The sequence below is a fragment of the Bombyx mandarina genome, chromosome 19 (assembly GCF_030267445.1).
Source record: "Bombyx mandarina strain Sakado chromosome 19, ASM3026744v2".
Taxonomy (NCBI): domain Eukaryota; kingdom Metazoa; phylum Arthropoda; class Insecta; order Lepidoptera; family Bombycidae; genus Bombyx; species Bombyx mandarina.
In genome coordinates, this window is record NC_143225.1 from 1,651,501 (window position 1) to 1,669,093 (window position 17,593).

The 17,593-nt window shown below is 38.7% G+C and overlaps 1 protein-coding gene across 1 annotated transcript; it reads left to right on the top strand.

The window, feature by feature from the left end:
* The first annotated feature begins 9,687 nt into the window (after nt 1-9,687).
* LOC149500791 (uncharacterized) lies at nt 9,688-15,130 on the top strand. Its single transcript, XM_089735491.1, has 3 exons — nt 9,688-9,702; nt 10,863-10,978; nt 13,973-15,130. The coding sequence occupies exon 3, from the start codon at nt 13,991-13,993 to the stop codon at nt 15,128-15,130; it is 1,140 nt and encodes a 379-aa protein (XP_089591617.1). The 5' UTR covers nt 9,688-9,702; nt 10,863-10,978; nt 13,973-13,990.
* Nucleotides 15,131-17,593: the final 2,463 nt, after the last annotated feature.

Consider the following 17,593-nt stretch of genomic DNA (forward strand, 5'->3'; position numbering starts at 1 on the left):
GCCAGCCAATATTGAGATCCAATTATGAATTGCATTGGACAAACGTCTTCTCAAACCAGATTGTTGCATTATTACCATTTTGAATACTGCTGATTTGACTCAATTTCAGCCCGTACGTGTTGGACATAATTATTTCTGCCAAGAAACAGGCTGAGGTCTCCATAAGCCCTGGTTACAAACAAACTCCAGGAAAGCCGTGAATTATTCTAATCGTACCCTTTAAATCAACCTTTTTCACACTTAATATCCACCAGTACCATCTATCGAACCTAAACTCTATTAATATAATAAAATCAAACCTGCTAAATTATAACTTGCTGAATTGGCGGTTAGGATGTCTTGTGAGTCCGCACGGGTAGGTACCACCGCCCTGCCCATTTCTGCCGTGAAGCAGTAATGCGTTTCGGTTTGAAGGTCAGGGCAGCCGTTGTACTGTGAAAACTGAGACCTTACAACATGCGCTTTGTAACTGCGATACTTTAAAACAAATATATTTTTTGTATGGAAACTATCGACATCTTGTAGTGAATGCCCATAAACTTGTATGTTGTTAAACTTAAGGCATTTAATTATTGTATAACTAAACACAGAAATTATAAAAACTAATAAATCATACAAGTCTTTATTTGTTATAGACAAATTGATTAGATATCAATTAGTGGTTTCTGTAAATTGCCAAAATCCTTCATTAAAAATAAAATATATAGGATAGGTAATTTGTTATTGCTATCAAAAGGAGCAATGAGAAACAAATCGAAGCGAAGCCATCTAGTGGCCGACGCCCGTAAACATTTTTGTTGAGTGCTTGAGTTGCTTCTTCTTCTTGCTTCGGTTTCCTCAATACTGAGGGTCGTGACCACCTCCTCGCAACAGGAGCTTATTACGGACCATTCCACGCCATTTGCCTCTATCTGCCGCCGAGTGTAGAGCATCGTGAACTGTGGTGTCGAGGGTAGTGCGGATCTGGTCAGTCCAACGTGTCGGGCCTCTACTTCGTGGTCTTCTTCCGTTCACCTTGCCAGTCACCATTAGCTTCTCCAAGCTTGAGTTGCTTATCTATAACTAATTTATGTGTATTATCTATGCCTTACAACTGGTCTCTCGAGGTGGGTGGTGGCATTTACGTTGTAAATGTCAACGAGCTCCGGTTACCACTTAACACCAGGCGGCGGTGAGCTCATCCACTCATATAAAAAAAAAACTCCAGTTAAAATGTTTGCTTTATTAAAAAGTCTCAAAACACAGGATCCGAACAACAACACCATTGTTTTAAAACAAATAATAAAGTTACACGGTACAGCGCAAACATTATTATTTATGTACGGGCCCGCGAAGCCATTGAATTACCAACGAACGCCAAAACGCAACACGTCACAAGCGATCGCGACATACTTCTCGTACAATATGTCGCGTGATAATTTATTACCAACTATCTGACCCGGTAGACTTCGTAGTGCCTCAATCGATAAATAAAAGACCTAAGCTCTTTGGTATAAAATAAACTTAAAACAAACAAAAGTATTCCGTCCTAGGTGGTGGGGCAGCCGTTGTGACAATACTGAGACCTTAGAACTATATCTCAAGGTGTGTGGCGCATTTACGTTGTAGATGTCTATGGGCTCCAGTAACCAATTAACACCAGGTGGGCCGTGAGCTCGTCCACACACCTAATCAATAAAAAAATAAAAATAAAATTATTATAAAGACAAACAATATTAACCTATTCTCAATTTGACCCATAGACTTTAAGCAATAACAAAAGTTTGACAATAAACATATTGTATAGATACATATATATTATGTCAAGTATATGGTAGTGTGTGTAATGATTTTTTTCATTGATTTAATGTATTTTTTATGAGTAATTAAAAAAAAGATTAGCATTCTACATTCCTTCTCTATATTCTTAATAAGTGTGGGAAATTTCATACTCCTCCGTCCATGCAATTCTCGTAAAAAGGGGTACAAAGTTTTTGCTTCACGTATTAATATACCTAGTCAGGTCATAAATTCTGTCACATGTTTAATGTAAAATAATTGAAACAAATTTATTCATTATGTAACCATTCATATACCAAAATGAACTTAACAAAACATAGATTCTTATGACACTAAAGTTTATTCAAAATGACCTCCGTGATTTTGAATACATGCCTTCAATCTGCGCGGCCAGTCGTCTATCGCAGCACGAACGAGGTCCATGTCAATATCGGCGGCTGCCTTAATCAAGGATGTCTTGAGTGACTCCAAATTGGGATGAGGCTTTGAGCACGCCTTTTCCTCCAAGTGTTGCCATATCTTGTAATCAAACGGATTCAAATCTGGACTGAAGGAGGGCCAGTCTTCGTGCCGGATGAAGTCGATTTCACGCGCCGCCAGCCAGTCTTGTGTGCTCTTCGCTCTATGAGCTGGCGCCGAATCTTGTTGGAATACCCAGTGCCTGTTATTGAACATGGTATGAGAAACAGGTTCCACAAGGTTCGTCAGGACTGTATTTTGATACACAACTGCATTCGTTTTTACACCTTTCTCACAAAAATGTACCTCTGTTAAGCCCCAATAAGAAACTCCCAACCATACCATGAGCGAGGATGGAAAATGACCTCGTTGGACACGCGGAATACGGTTGCTCGCTTCTTCACTACTGTGTGCGTACACCTTATCATTTTGTTTGTTGTAGCTCTCTTCTACGGTAAAAAATTTTCATCCGAAAAAAGAATTTCCCGATATTTTTTTCCCGCGTACCGCTTCAACAAAGCGCGGCATCTCTTCAGTCTCAGGTCCATTAGACGAGCATTCAAACGATGTCCTGTTTTTCTTCGATATGCCCGAAGCCCTAAGTCTTCATTTAATACCCTTTTCACCGTGGTTCTGCTTAACCCCATCTGAAGGGCCAACAGTTTCTGCTTACGTTTGGGATTTCTTTCAATTCGCGCCTTCACAGCTTTTATCACTGCTGGAGTCCTAACAGACCGAGGGCGACCACTTCTTGACCTGTCATCTACACTAGAGTCTTCATTGTATCGTTTGATGGTACGATAAACGAATATTTTGGTTATAATCAAATTTTTCAGTATGTTAAAAATTTTAATTGAAGCGTAACCGCAACGATGCAACGCAATAACTGCAACACGGTCTTCTTTAAGCGTCCACTCCATATTTAAAAATGATTAAAATTCTAAAAGTATACATTTTTATTTTCATGAACAATTCGAAATTCGAATTCAATGAACTTTTTTGTGGCCAGCATTCTAAAAGAAAAGTTTTTACTGTGTGACAATACTTATGACCTGACTAGGTATAGATAAGCACATGTAGGGCGATTATGATATTTTAGTAATAAAAGACACTCAATTAACTTTCTTTCTTAGAATTAATATCTCAAGACAGGTGGCGACATTTACGTTGTAGATGTCTATGGGCTCCGATGACCACTTAACAATAGGTGGGCCGTGAACTCGTCGACCCACCTAAGCAATAAAAAAAAAATTACTGAAAGAATTTCATACCTAAATTGTCAAATGATTGCGAAGTGTACAGCTGTGACTTCGGATCTACATCATAAAGATACCAGAGAACCTTACTGATAATGCTGTGCTGTTAAGCTATCACATTCGTCAGTGCAGATATAGTATCTTCTACCCAGGACTTTGACACTTAACTGCCGGATAGTAAAAATAATATCGTTATTCAACAAGACTTATCATAGTCACGTTTAGTATGGTGTATCAGTGTTACCAAACCCCATATCCTTTTTTTATTTTATTGCCTAGGTGTGTGGACGAGCTCACAGCCCACCTGGTGTTAAGTGGTTACTGGAACCCAAAGACATCTACAATGTAAATGCGCCACACACCTTGAGATATAAGTACTAAGGTATCAGTATAGTTACAACGGCTGCCCCACCCTTCAAACCGAAACGCATTACTGCTTCACGGCAGAAATAGGCGGGGCGGTGGTACCTACCCGTGTGGACTTACAAGAGGTCCTACCACCAGTAACAATCCTTATGGATTATCCTTATGGTATTTTATTTAGTTTATTTTATTTTAGTAAATATCGCCGCTTGAAAGGCAAACGAACTGACTAGGCGACAATAAGTGAACTTTACAGTAGACTAATTTAAAATTGAAATACCTGAAAAAAAAATATTTTAACGAATCTAGCTGTAGGATTGAAACTATTTTAATAAACCTAGAAATATTTTTTTTTTGCGCATCGAGTATGGTTATTGCCTATCATTTATGTACAAAGCAGTTATTGTCGCTTAGTCACGTTTGCCTTTCAAGCGTCGATATTAAAAACTAGCGGCCCGCTCCGACTCCGCTCGGGTCTTTAACAAAAATTTCAACGATATTTGACGTTGTTTAATTTTTTTTAAATAAAAGAACACTTATTGTGGCATAACTATAATATTTAGACATATACTATTGCGACACTTTTTGTAAATAATATTGTGTTCTACAAAGTCGTCGTACATTATATCTATCATCAATATTTTTCGCAGAGCTCGCGATGTAAGGAATATTTTAGGTAATTTTTTTACACCTTAGGTTACTTTATTGGAGTTTTAGTAAGGATCGCTAATTTTTTTCAAAAAAGTTTATAGCCTATGTCACTCGGGAATAGTGTAGCTTCCAAACTGTGAAAGCATTTTTCAAATCGGTTCAGTAGTTTCGGAGCCTATTCAATACAAACAAACAAACAAATCTTTCCTCTTTATAATATTATAGTATAGATAAAACGGCTTGACGTTTTGTACGTAAAGTATGCCCCAAAAACTCCTTGTGTAATTTTAGACTAAACGCGTGTAACGTATATAAAATAATGAACATTTCGTTCATTCCCAGCGACTGTTAGTTCATTCCTTGAAGGTTTATTTGTAAGAAAGGTACGATTTCAATTGATATCAGCCTCGAGTCTACGCTTATCTTTATTATTTTTGTTTAAACTTACTGTTTACGTGAGTTTAATAATGAATATTTTCGAATTTTCTCCGTGTTCCAGGAAAGATTAGCGTTGCGTCAGACGCTTTAGAATTTGGACATTTCTATTAAAACTAAATATCATTGTATTCGCATATTTTTTATTGCTTAGATGGGTGAACTAGCTCACAGACCTACTGTTGTTAAGTGGTTACTGGAGCCCATAGACATCTACAACATAAATGCGCCACCCACCTTGAGATATAAGTTCTAAGGTCTCAGTATAGTTACAACGGCTGCCCCACCCTTCAAACCGAAACGCATTACTGATTCACGGTAGAAATAGGCGGGGCGGTGGTAGCTACCCGCGCGGATTCACAAGAGGTCCTACCACCAGTGAAAATTTTCAAATTCTCATTATGTCGTCGGTTCATCTGGTAGGTGGCCGTCTCACACTGTCAGTATACGGTCTTCACTCGAGGATCTTTCTACCCTATAGACCGTCCGATCTTGCCGCTATGTGGTCTGCCCACTGTCACTTCAGCTTATTAATCCTATATCAGCAACTATGCTTATCCTACGGATTTCTTCATTTCTGATTCGGTCTAGTAGAGAAATACAAAGCATAGGCTTCTCCATAGGTCGCTGCATGACACTAAGCTACCTGAAAATTCCTTTTGTGAAGCACCACGTCTTAGAACCGTAAACCATCACTGGTAAGATACATTGGTTGTATACCTTTGTCTTCAGGCACTGAGGGATTTTGGACGAGAACACAAAGCTTCACAAAGCTTGAACACAAAATGACACAAAGCTTCCTAAAAAGGTCTTTCGGAAACGTAGGACATCACTGGAAACACACATTAGTTGTACATTGTACACCTTTGTCTTCTACCTTCAGTCTTCAAGGCTGTCAATATGACTGCAAGTCAAGCTGCTTGATGAAAAATTTACAAGCAAATGATCTTTAGTGGAGACGCCACAGGAGAATGAAGGAGAATTAAGAAGAAGGAAGTCTTTATGAAAATGTTCAAAATAATTTCGAATTTCGTACTAACGAACTCAAATCTTCAATATATTTACCGTCCATTCAAAAGTTGAATTTAAAAGTTTATATTTTCTTTCATTGTTTTAGCTAAGGCCATCCTTACGAATTTTTACTAACAAGAAGAAAGTTTATAGACTTTGATTTATCGTCTGCTTCTACCAGTGGATAGGCTGAAAACTCTAGTGTTATTAAGAAAGCTGTCAGAATTAGATATCATGTTTTAGGGTCCCGGAATCAAATAGAATATAACAAAACCTTTTTTATTTCAATTCTTTAAAAAATGTCTAATTATCTGAAACATAGACAACAACATAAATGTCTCTACTCTATCTCAAATACATTAAATAATTCTATATATTAATACGTGAAGCAAGAACTTTGTACCCCTTTTTACGAAAAATGCGCGGACGGAGGAGTATGAAATATCTCACACTTATAAGAGAATATAGAAAAGGAGTGCAGAATGATAATATTTTTAAAGTATGCATAAAAAATACATTAAATCCATCAAAAAAAACATTACACACACTACCATGTATTTGACATACACTCACACATATTATTATATACTCTTTTGTTCATTGTTAAAGTCTGCGGTCTAATATAGATTAATATTGTTTGTCTTTAATATTGTTTTTTCTATAGTATGGATATACTGATGTATATTCTATGGTATTGACAATAGAACCTTATAATGTTCAAATTTTTAATTCGAATTAATAATTTTGGTCGAACTTCGACCAGTAGGCGACCACTAGTAATAATAATTTCTTTAATGGTTTATTATCGCATTTTCTGTTGTAATAATAATAATAACACTTTATTTAACACCATATGTACAGAGTGAGCAAATGAAACAAATAACAGTCGGTTACATAAATTGGCGGCCTTATGGCTGAAAGCGATCTCTTCCAGGCTACCTTACAGAGAGAGGAATAAGCGAACTGGACGGTACTATATCATAATAAACTTACATAAAAATATATACTTATATATACACACTTGTGGTAGAACCGCTTGTGAGTCCGCGCGGGTAGGTACCACCGCCCTGCCTATTTCTGCCGTGAAGCAGTGATGCGTTTCGGTTTGAAGGGTGGGGCAGCCGTTGTAACTATATTGAGATCTTAGAACTGATATCTCAAGGTGGGTGGCGCATTTACATTGTAGATGTCCATGGGCTCCAGTAACCACTTAACACCAGGTAGGCTGTGAGCTCGTCCACCCATCTAAGCTATAAAAAAAATATATTTTGTAAAGTTCAAACTGGAATACATGATTACTTCGTGATCAAAATAGGTAGGGTGGTACCTACGCATGGTTTTCCACTATACGTCATATTAGCGGTACTCAGTCTGGCTCAACTATAGCATGCATGAAAATCCAGTCATAATTTCAAGTAATATTACTGTCGTGAAGCAGTAATGCGTTTCGGTTTGAAGGGTGGGACAGCCGTTGTAACTATGAGACCTTAGAACTTATATTTCAAGGTGGGTGGCGCATATACGTTGTAGATGTCTATGGGCTCCAGGAACCACTTAACACTAGGTGGGCTGTGAGCTCATCCACCCATCTAGGTAATAAATAATAATAATAATGAATATTTTTCTATCAAAAGAATAAATCGCAAATATTTAAAAAGTACTGAAAGTACTTACTTACTTAAAAAGAGTACTTAAAATACCATTTAAAAAAATGTACCTAATAAATGACATCATAATCAGAGAAACTATTATTGGAACACTACAAAAAACTTAATGCGATTTTCTCAAGACATGGACACGCCTTTTTTTTTTGTATAGTCCGAATAGGAATTATAATTTCTGTAACTATTGCAATGGATCCTAATCCTAAATAAGAATCAGAGATCATTCACATACGAATTGAAATATTTAGATATTTTAGTTAAGATACCTCAAAATTTTTATTTCAGCCAAACAATAAGGTATAGATCATTTTTCCTTTCCTTCTTTCCCGATTAAGTTCTTCCCGAGTCATTTAAAACAAAACTCAATCCGGATTAGCATGACCGAAAGTCGGTAGCAGCAGCCAATCAGCACTGAGTAATTGGTGAAACCGATCCAGCCGCAGCATCGAAAAGCTTTCATTAGCGAGCTCGATTCGTATGTATCCAAGATAAGCTTTGCGGCTTTCATTGAGTACTAATTTCGACTTCTTTTTTTTTTTCAAAAACAGAATCCAGATTTAAAACCAGATACCAATGAGTTATTCTGATGGATTATTAATAAAGAAGATCCTCTTATTGCGAAGAAAAATCTAACTCAAACAAACAGATTTTTTTTTTTTTTTTTTTTTTTCCTACCTATGCTGATAGCGTTGAGAGGCTATTTCAGCTTCGCCCTAACGTTAGTAGGTGAGCTCGCGGGGCTCAACCGGAGAGTTGCTAACACTGACCCTAGCAAGAGCAGTGCTTCGCAGAATCTACCACCGGATCGGAAACGCGACCCACTGAGAAGATCCGGCGAGAAACTCAGTGGGCTGTGTCTATGGGTTAGTTCGCTCGTCGAACCCTTCGTCGCAAGCGATGGGTTCGACGAGGACGGTGACCGGTGCTTGTGGTGCTTAAAAGCACCGTTAATGGATCAGGAGGATCCGTAATGACGTGCTTTGGGCGACGTCGACGGTTTACCATTCGGTCTACTGGGTCGGGTATGTAATTTCCAGCGGCTACGATGAGAGGGTTCTCATGTCGTGCCGCCTTCTCAAAATGGCGCAGCGATGCCGACTGTAGATACTTACTAAGGGAGTCGAGCTCCAGGTCGTCGTGGAGATCCACATTCCTAAGGAACCAAGGCGCTCCGACGGCTATCCTGCAGAATCGTGATTGAATAACCTGAAGGGATTTCAAGTTGGTGCGGGCTGCGTGAGCGAACACTACGCTTGCATACGTCATGACGGGGCGTGTTAAGGATCTCTAAATCCCCCTCCAAACAAGTTTTATTCTCGCCCACCACCGAGCTTCACTTCATCAAGCGATCGCGAACGCGTATACATCTTTAACGATTACATACTATACATTATCTACTACAATATTCAACCTCATTATTATTTGTTCTTCAGTTGTTTATCTTTAATAAACCTGTAAATACGAGCCAAATCGTTTCATTGAAGAGAACAAGACATCCAGCAAGGAACATTGGTGACCTCGACGTGATGAACGTGATCAACATCAAACAGCAGGGAAGTGTCCATTCCTGATTTATATCTATTCTCATCATAAATCATCCATTAATTCATCCATAGGCCTTAGACTCGAACGAAAGTTAGCTTAATGTACTTTAAACTTTAACAAACTACCTCCATCTTAATAACTAAGAGTGAAATACATTAGTCAAAACTTGATTATTACACATTAATAAAGTCAAATATCATTTCGTAATCAATACTTCATTAAATACAGCAAATTATTATAATATTACATTTTGTTAACGCTGAGATTGCAGTACAACGAGTTGTTACAATACATTTCGAAATAATTCTTTAATAACAAGCGTAAAATTTAACATTTAATTATTCATCATACGCATTCATTTAATCATAACATTTGTTTTGAATAGTTCAATTTCTGCATTCCAGTAAACGCTTCGTGTCGCACTACGTGTGTCATTTCAAAGCCGTTCGTTCCCGCATCTGGCGACTACACTTTATAAGACACTGCGCTGACCTTGACCCATTGTTAATTGAGGGCATTGACCGGATTGCATAATTTACGTAACATTCTATTTTAATTTTATTTATTTTTCTCGTTTGCTTTCAATTTTGTATTGCTCATTCCTTTGCCATTATGTCTCACACTGAGAGATCTATCTCGCCAATCGGGAGTCTTAAACTAGATGTCCCCAGTGCAAGCACAGTAAGCACATTAAAGGAACTCAACGCTCGTCGTAGTTCCGTCAAGGGTCGCATTACTAAATATAAAAATTTATTTAATAAGATCTCAGAAACGCAGCCGACCTTGCAGGTTGATTTGTGTATGCTTAATCAAAGATATGAAAGTTTGAGAGAAATGTTTTCCAAGTTTGATGAATTGCAGACGCAGATAGAAATAATGAACACTGCTAATCTAGAAGCTGAACTAGATATAAGAGATGATATTGAGACAGATTTTACATCACTTATCGCAAAAACTCAATTATTTTTGGAGGTTAATCAGACGCAACGCGAGGACTTTAGGCCCGCGAATTCTGAGATTTGTTCCAATTGTTCAAACCCAAGTCAACATATATCAGGCTTCAAATTGCCTACTATAAAAATTGCGAACTTTGACGGCACTTACTTTAAATGGCTAGAATTTCGAGACACTTTTACTTCATTGATCCACAGCAACAACAGAATTGAATCAGTACATAAATTTCATTACCTCAACTCTTATCTTGAAGGAGAGGCTGCTCACGTCATCAGCAATCTCGAAGTTAGTTCTGCCAATTATGATGAAGCCTGGCAACTTCTTTGCGAGAGATACAACAACGAAAAGCGACTGATAAGCAATCATTTAAACTCGCTCTGTAACCTTCAGCCCGTGTCTCGCGATTCATCTAAAGATTTGAAATTTTTAATCGATCACATTTCGAAAAACTTACGGGCTCTCAACACCCTGGGCGAACCAACGGCGTCGTGGGATACGCTAGTAATACATCTGGTCACTTCAAAACTCGATAGTAGCACTAATTTTAAGTGGGAGGAGCACAGGAGCAATTTCAAGAGATCACCTTCTCTTAAAGATTTTTTTTGTTTCCTGAAAGCTCGAGCCGATATTTTGGAATCAATACAATTGAATAGGACAGAGCGTGCTTCAATTAATAAACGTCCGCTAAATTCCTTCGATTTGAGCAAAGGTCAACGGCCTCAAACAAGATCATTTGTGATTTCAGCTGGCCAATCCTCCTCCTCGTCGACTTCCATATGCGTCCTGTGCGGTGGTGATCATCGCTTATATGATTGTGCGACCTTCTTGGCAAAATCAATCGCTGACAGGACCGCCGAGGTGGTGAGGTTAAGACTATGTTTTAACTGCCTACGCAAGGGGCATTCAGTACAACAATGTAGGTTAGGTCCTTGTTACATTTGCAAATTATTTCACAACACCCTACTACATAGGGATAATTCTCAGGCTGCAAATATATCCAACGTTCAAGCACAAAGCTCGACAACCGAGGCGGGGTCTGAGGGTGAGCAGGCTACGTGCAATAGCGCTGTCAGTATGTCAGTGGGTTCCAAATCAAATGTACTTCTTTCAACGGCGATGGTCGAAATATACAATCCAAACACAAGACATCATGTCACGGCTCGTGCACTTCTAGACAGCGGCAGTCAGTCGTCCATTATTACAGAGAATTTAAAATTGAAATTACAGTTAAGTTCTTTACCGACTAAATTAAACATTATAGGGATTGGTAATCAAAACACATGCTTGAAGTCGTTGAATCGTTGCAACATAGTGTTGGCCTCAAAGTGTAACGATTATAATATTGAAACTTCATGTTTAGTGCTGCCTCAAATTACAACCAACCTACCTAATAAGACAGTAGATATTTCAGAAATACAACTTCCATCTCATTTAAAACTCGCAGATCCTAAATTCAATTATTCGGCACCTATTGATTTACTAATAGGAGCCGATATTTTTTGGACTTTAATTGAACCGCGACAAATTTCTTTAGGAACCAACAAGCCCGTTATGCATAAATCCAAACTAGGCTGGATATTATCCGGTCCAATCTCAACCAGTCAAAACAATCACAAGAATTCTATACATTGTAATTATGCTTTTATTCAATCGCGCGAGTCGAGAGTTTCAAATAGGTCTCTTAATGAGCAACTAGCTAAGTTTTGGGAAATTGAGCAAGTACCTCAATACGATTCCCTCAAAACAGAAGAAGAAAGAGAATGTGAAAATCATTACGTTGCTAACACATATCGTAATGATGAAGGCAGGTTTTGTGTGAGATTGCCATTAGTTTCAGAACCCACTTGCTTAGGCGACTCATTCACACTAGCTAGAAACCAGTTCTTGTCATTGGAGAGACGTTTGTCAAAAAACAGTGACCTTAAAAATTTATATTCGCAGTTTATACATGAATACTCTGTGCTAGGCCACTTGTCTGAGTCGGAGATATTGATTCCTCGGCAATCTTATTTTATACCTCACCACGCGGTACTGAAACCATCTAGCGAATCAACCAAGCTGCGCGTCGTATTTAATGGTAGTGCGAAGACAACATCTGGATTTTCCATAAACGATTTATTAATGGTTGGCCCAAATATACAAGATAAACTTTTTAACATTTTGCTTCGATTTCGTCAATACACCTACGTAATATCAGCTGATATAGAAAAGATGTACCGACAAGTACAAATACAAAACAATGACCGCGATTTGCAAATGATACTTTGGCGTGATACAAGTACGGAGGCACTGAGATCACTGCGGCTCAATACAGTTACCTATGGCCTTTCTAGTTCAAGTTTCCTGAGCACACGTTGTCTGTGGCAGTTGGGCGAGGACTCTTGTGAACCTAAAATTAAAAATATTATTCAGAACGACTTCCTGGTGGACGACATGCTCACCGGAAGTGACAGTGAGACTGAGCTACATTATATTAAAAAAACCGTAGAGAGTACATTAGCAGCCGGCTGTTTCAATCTACGTAAGTACCGTTCCAATATACCATCTCTCTTGATCGAGCCGCAGTCTGTTCAACGTGAACTCATAATTAGTTCATCGTCACATACCTTAGGGATAGGTTGGAACCCCAACGAAGATTACATTAGCTTTCCTAGCAATTACAAAATTACAAAAAATATTCCTACCAAAAGATCAATTTTATCAGATTCATGTAAAGTTTTCGATCCTCTTGGATTGCTGAGTTTATTCACAATTAAACCTAAAATCATACTGCAAAGACTTTGGCTGACTAAAATCGATTGGGATGAACCTGTTCCCGCCGACATAAGCAGAGCCTGGCAATCATTTCTTTGCAGCGTGTCTGAAATCCAACACTTGCGAATTCCTAGACATGTCTTATGTCCCGAGTCGATTAACATAGAGCTGCATTGCTTCTGCGATGCTTCGCAGTCTGCATACGCAGCATGCATTTATCTCAGATCTCACGACGCGCAAGGCAACGTGCGCGTACGCTTGTTATGTTCCAAAGCTCGAGTAGCTTCTGTGAATCCGATGACTATTCCAAGACTCGAGCTATGCGCGTGCGTCCTGGGCGCACAGTTGGTGAGTGCTGTGTGTCGCGCATTGCGATGCGCAATTTCCCACAAAATATTTTGGACTGACTCATCTATTGTGCTGACCTGGTTGAGTATGAGATGTGATAGACTGAAAACCTTTGTGGCAAACAGGGTAGGTACCATTTTGGAATCGACTGACATTTCTGAGTGGCGTCATGTGCCAACGTCGTGTAATCCTGCAGATTTAGCTTCACGAGGTTTGGATGTGTCTGCACCTCCTCAGATGGATCTTTGGTGGAACGGCCCAAAGTTCTTGAAAGAAAGCAAAAATGAGTGGCCAGCATTGTTTAACCACCGCCATCCCACTGATGATTTGCCGGAAATAAAGATTAATTTAGTGAACACATCTAAAAACATGATACAGACATTAATACATTTTGATAGATATTCTAATTTGCGCATATTGCAAAGAGCTTGTGCATATATTTTAAGATTCGTTTTAAATTGCAGAAACAAACCCAATAAAAATAATGGTATATTGCAGCCTGATGAGCTCATCAATTCATTTGAAACTTTAGTGAGATTAGCTCAGAAGGATAGTTTTAGTGCTGAACTAGCCACAATCGATAATAAAGGCGTGCTGAGTCCGAACAATCCTTTAATTTCCTTAAGCCCGTTTATTGATGATAAGGGTATATTACGTGTAGGTGGTCGTTTAAACTATTCTTGTCAGATTTACGACAAACGTCATCCTATGCTACTACATGCGAAGCATAAATTGACAAAACTATTGTTCCAGCAAGAACATTTACGTCTTATGCACGCTGGCCCACAGTTACTACTGTCCACTGTCAGAGAGTTCGTCTGGCCCATAGCGGGCAGAGATCTGGCACGTGCTACTGTGAGACAATGCATTGTATGCAGGCGGGCAAGTGCTAAGATGCTTGCACCTATGATGGGCGCATTACCCAGTCAACGCGTTGATCCTGACTTCCCCTTTATAAGTGCTGGTATTGATTTTTGTGGACCTTTCTTAATAACTGATAGGAAGGGTAGAGGGTGTAAGATATCGAAATGTTATATGTGCGTTTTTGTCTGCCTCAGATACAAATGTTTGCATTTAGAAGCCGTAAGCGACCTCACCAAAGAGGCATTCATATTATCGTTGCGTCGTTTTATCTCTCGCCGAGGTAAGCCGAAGGAGATTTTCTGCGATAATGGCAGAAACTTCGTATCTGCATCCAAAGAGATTACAGAATTTGTGAACTCTCATGCTGATGGCGTCGGTGGATTCCTTTCTAGTGAAGGGATTGATTTTAAATTTCAACCGGCATATGCACCACACTTCGGGGGTCTATGGGAGGCGTCAGTCAAATCAGCCAAATTTCATTTGAAAAGAATTCTCGATAACACTCACTGCACATTTGAAGAATTAGCTACTTTGTTTAATCAAATCGAAGCCATACTCAATAGCAGGCCTTTATGTCCCTTATCTTCCTCTCCTGATGACCTTGCTCCTCTGACTCCCGGACACTTCCTCATTGGAAGACCTTTGACGTCGTTGCCATCACCTAACTACATGCAACTTAGTACCTCTAGATTGAGCCGATACCAACACTTGGAGCAGATTCGTCAACATTTTTGGAATCGATGGCAGCTAGAGTACTTGAACGAATTACAGCAAAGACACAAATGGCGCGTACCAGCAAGATCAATCCAGAATGGTGACTTAGTTCTACTGAAGGACGAGAATATTCCACCGATGCAATGGCGGACGGGTCGAGTCATCAACCTATTTCCAGGAAAGGACAATATCGTGCGAGTAGCCGAAATCAAAACTTCGACTGGCGTGTATCGGCGTGGACTTCGATATCTTTGTCCTCTATTGGATACTGCAGAAGATTCTTCATTGGAAGCAAATGCTTCCAAGGCCCCGGAGGATGTTAAGGATCTCTAAATCCCCCTCCAAACAAGTTTTATTCTCGCCCACCACCGAGCTTCACTTCATCAAGCGATCGCGAACGCGTATACATCTTTAACGATTACATACTATACATTATCTACTACAATATTCAACCTCATTATTATTTGTTCTTCAGTTGTTTATCTTTAATAAACCTGTAAATACGAGCCAAATCGTTTCATTGAAGAGAACAAGACATCCAGCAAGGAACAGGGCGTATACAAGTTTTGTAGAGAGTTACCTTATTTCTGTTCAAAAACAGAATCCAGATTTAAAACCAGATACCAATGAGTTATTCTGATGGATTATTAATAAAGAAGATCCTCTTATTGCGAAGAAAAATCTAACTCAAACAAACAGACAGACCTCGTGATGCTGATATACAAATATAGAGCGTTAATTCTATGATAAAAGTCAAGATTTTTTCATTTATAAAAAAAGTTGCCGCTAGTTACATAAAATTCAAATATTGACGAATTAGTAATAGATCTTAGTAGACCGAAACGAAGAAAGCTGCAAAGTTTATGAAAAGTCAGAAATAATATTATATTAAATTAATAAACACAAGGATAAACTGTATATAAGCGTAACTTTAATTACGACCACGACCCACGAAACCCGAATCAACTATTACTAAATTAATTAAAAAAAAATTATATTGCTTAGATGGGTGGACGAGCTCACAGCCCACCTGGTGTTCGGTGGTTACTGGAGATCATAGTCATCTAAAACGTAAATGCGCTACGCACCTTGAGATATGTTCTAAGGTTTTTTTTTTAATTGTTTTAAAAACGATTGTTAACCCTGACATAACCATTGGCAGAATTACAAAATAAATTAACCATTACTTACAAGTCTAAAAACACACCCAAATAACCAACCGCATTGCATACCCGATCCTCCAGGCCGTAAAAATTCTAATATTAACTTGATTAACCTTAAATCACATTCCCTGGATAAGAAAACGATCCAAACGCTAAAACGCCCCAAACATTATTTATGGCGCAAAACTCAATATCAAACTTGACTTTTCAATTCCCCGTGTGAACTTGTGCGTCCACTCTCCCATCTAAATTATGATTATTTCAATTATATTAAAACCCAGAGTAAATCGATAAAAGTATGTTCCTTCTAATACTATTATCTTTGGAGCTTCAGACTGTCAATAATACCGTTCTCACAGATTGCTTGGAACATCATCTATGGAGGCACTTTGTGTTTTAATGAAACTTGTTGCAATTATTATTGATACTCCAACGAAGGATATTTTTATACAATCAGTGAAAGTCACAAACAACCATGCCCGGGTTTCACTAGTCTTATATGAAATACTTTTCTAGGAAGTAATGCGTGTACCTACAAAGAAACTAGCTTCCTTCATACTAATTAAAGCATTACATCAAATTTTAATGATCATAGCGCGCATTTCAAGCAATTTCCACGCTGTTTAGAATTTGAAACTGATTGCGGATATAACTTCAATCAATAGATTTTCTTTTTTTTTAACTTCATGTCTTCCTTGAATTATTTATTTTTATTCAATATTCATCTAGACCAAAACCAAACCAATAGACCCATTCCCACAGACACTTCAATGTAAATACATATAATAAAAAATATAGCGAAAATTCATGCAATCGTGAAAACACACGGCACCAAATGGAACACGACAGTTTCGAGGAACATCTTAAAATTGAAATTCGTTTCAATGTCGTTTTCCGCCGCGCTTTGTGAAAAGAATTATTTTACACTGAATATCCGGGTCGTTAGCCGGTCTTCGCACCGGATATGCAGCTCTGTTACGATTTTAAATGTAAAAGATCTAGGAGGAATCGGTGAATCGCTATTTGAGTTCGGAATATTACATGCTACTACAGAGAATAAAATTAAAGAACATCGTTTTGAAGTCGTCGTGGCCTTCGTGGTATCTTTGAGATTGAGTCAGTCAAACACCAGGCAGACTTTTAAGACATAAGGACATGAAGTCGTCGTGGCCTTCGTGGTATCTTTGAGATTGAGTCAGTCAAACACCAGGCAGACTTTTAAGACATAAGGACATGAAGTCGTCGTGGCCTTCGTGGTATCTTTGAGATTGAGTCAGTCAAACACCAGGCAGACTTTTAAGACATAAGGACATGAAGTCGTCGTGGCCTTCGTGGTATCTTTGAGATTGAGTCAGTCAAACACCAGGCAGACTTTTAAGACATAAGGACATGAAGTCGTCGTGGCCTTCGTGGTATCTTTGAGATTGAGTCAGTCAAACACCAGGCAGACTTTTAAGACATAAGGACATGAAGTCGTCGTGGCCTTCGTGGTATCTTTGAGATTGAGTCAGTCAAACACCAGGCAGACTTTTAAGACATAAGGACATGAAGTCGTCGTGGCCTTCGTGGTATCTTTGAGATTGAGTCAGTCAAACACCAGGCAGACTTTTAAGACGTAAGGACATGAAGTCGT

What these genes read in the sequence shown, in the direction of transcription:
- LOC149500791 (XM_089735491.1), top strand. Translation starts at nt 13,991, where the DNA reads ATGCACGCTGGCCCACAGTTACTACTGTCCACTGTCAGAGAGTTCGTC.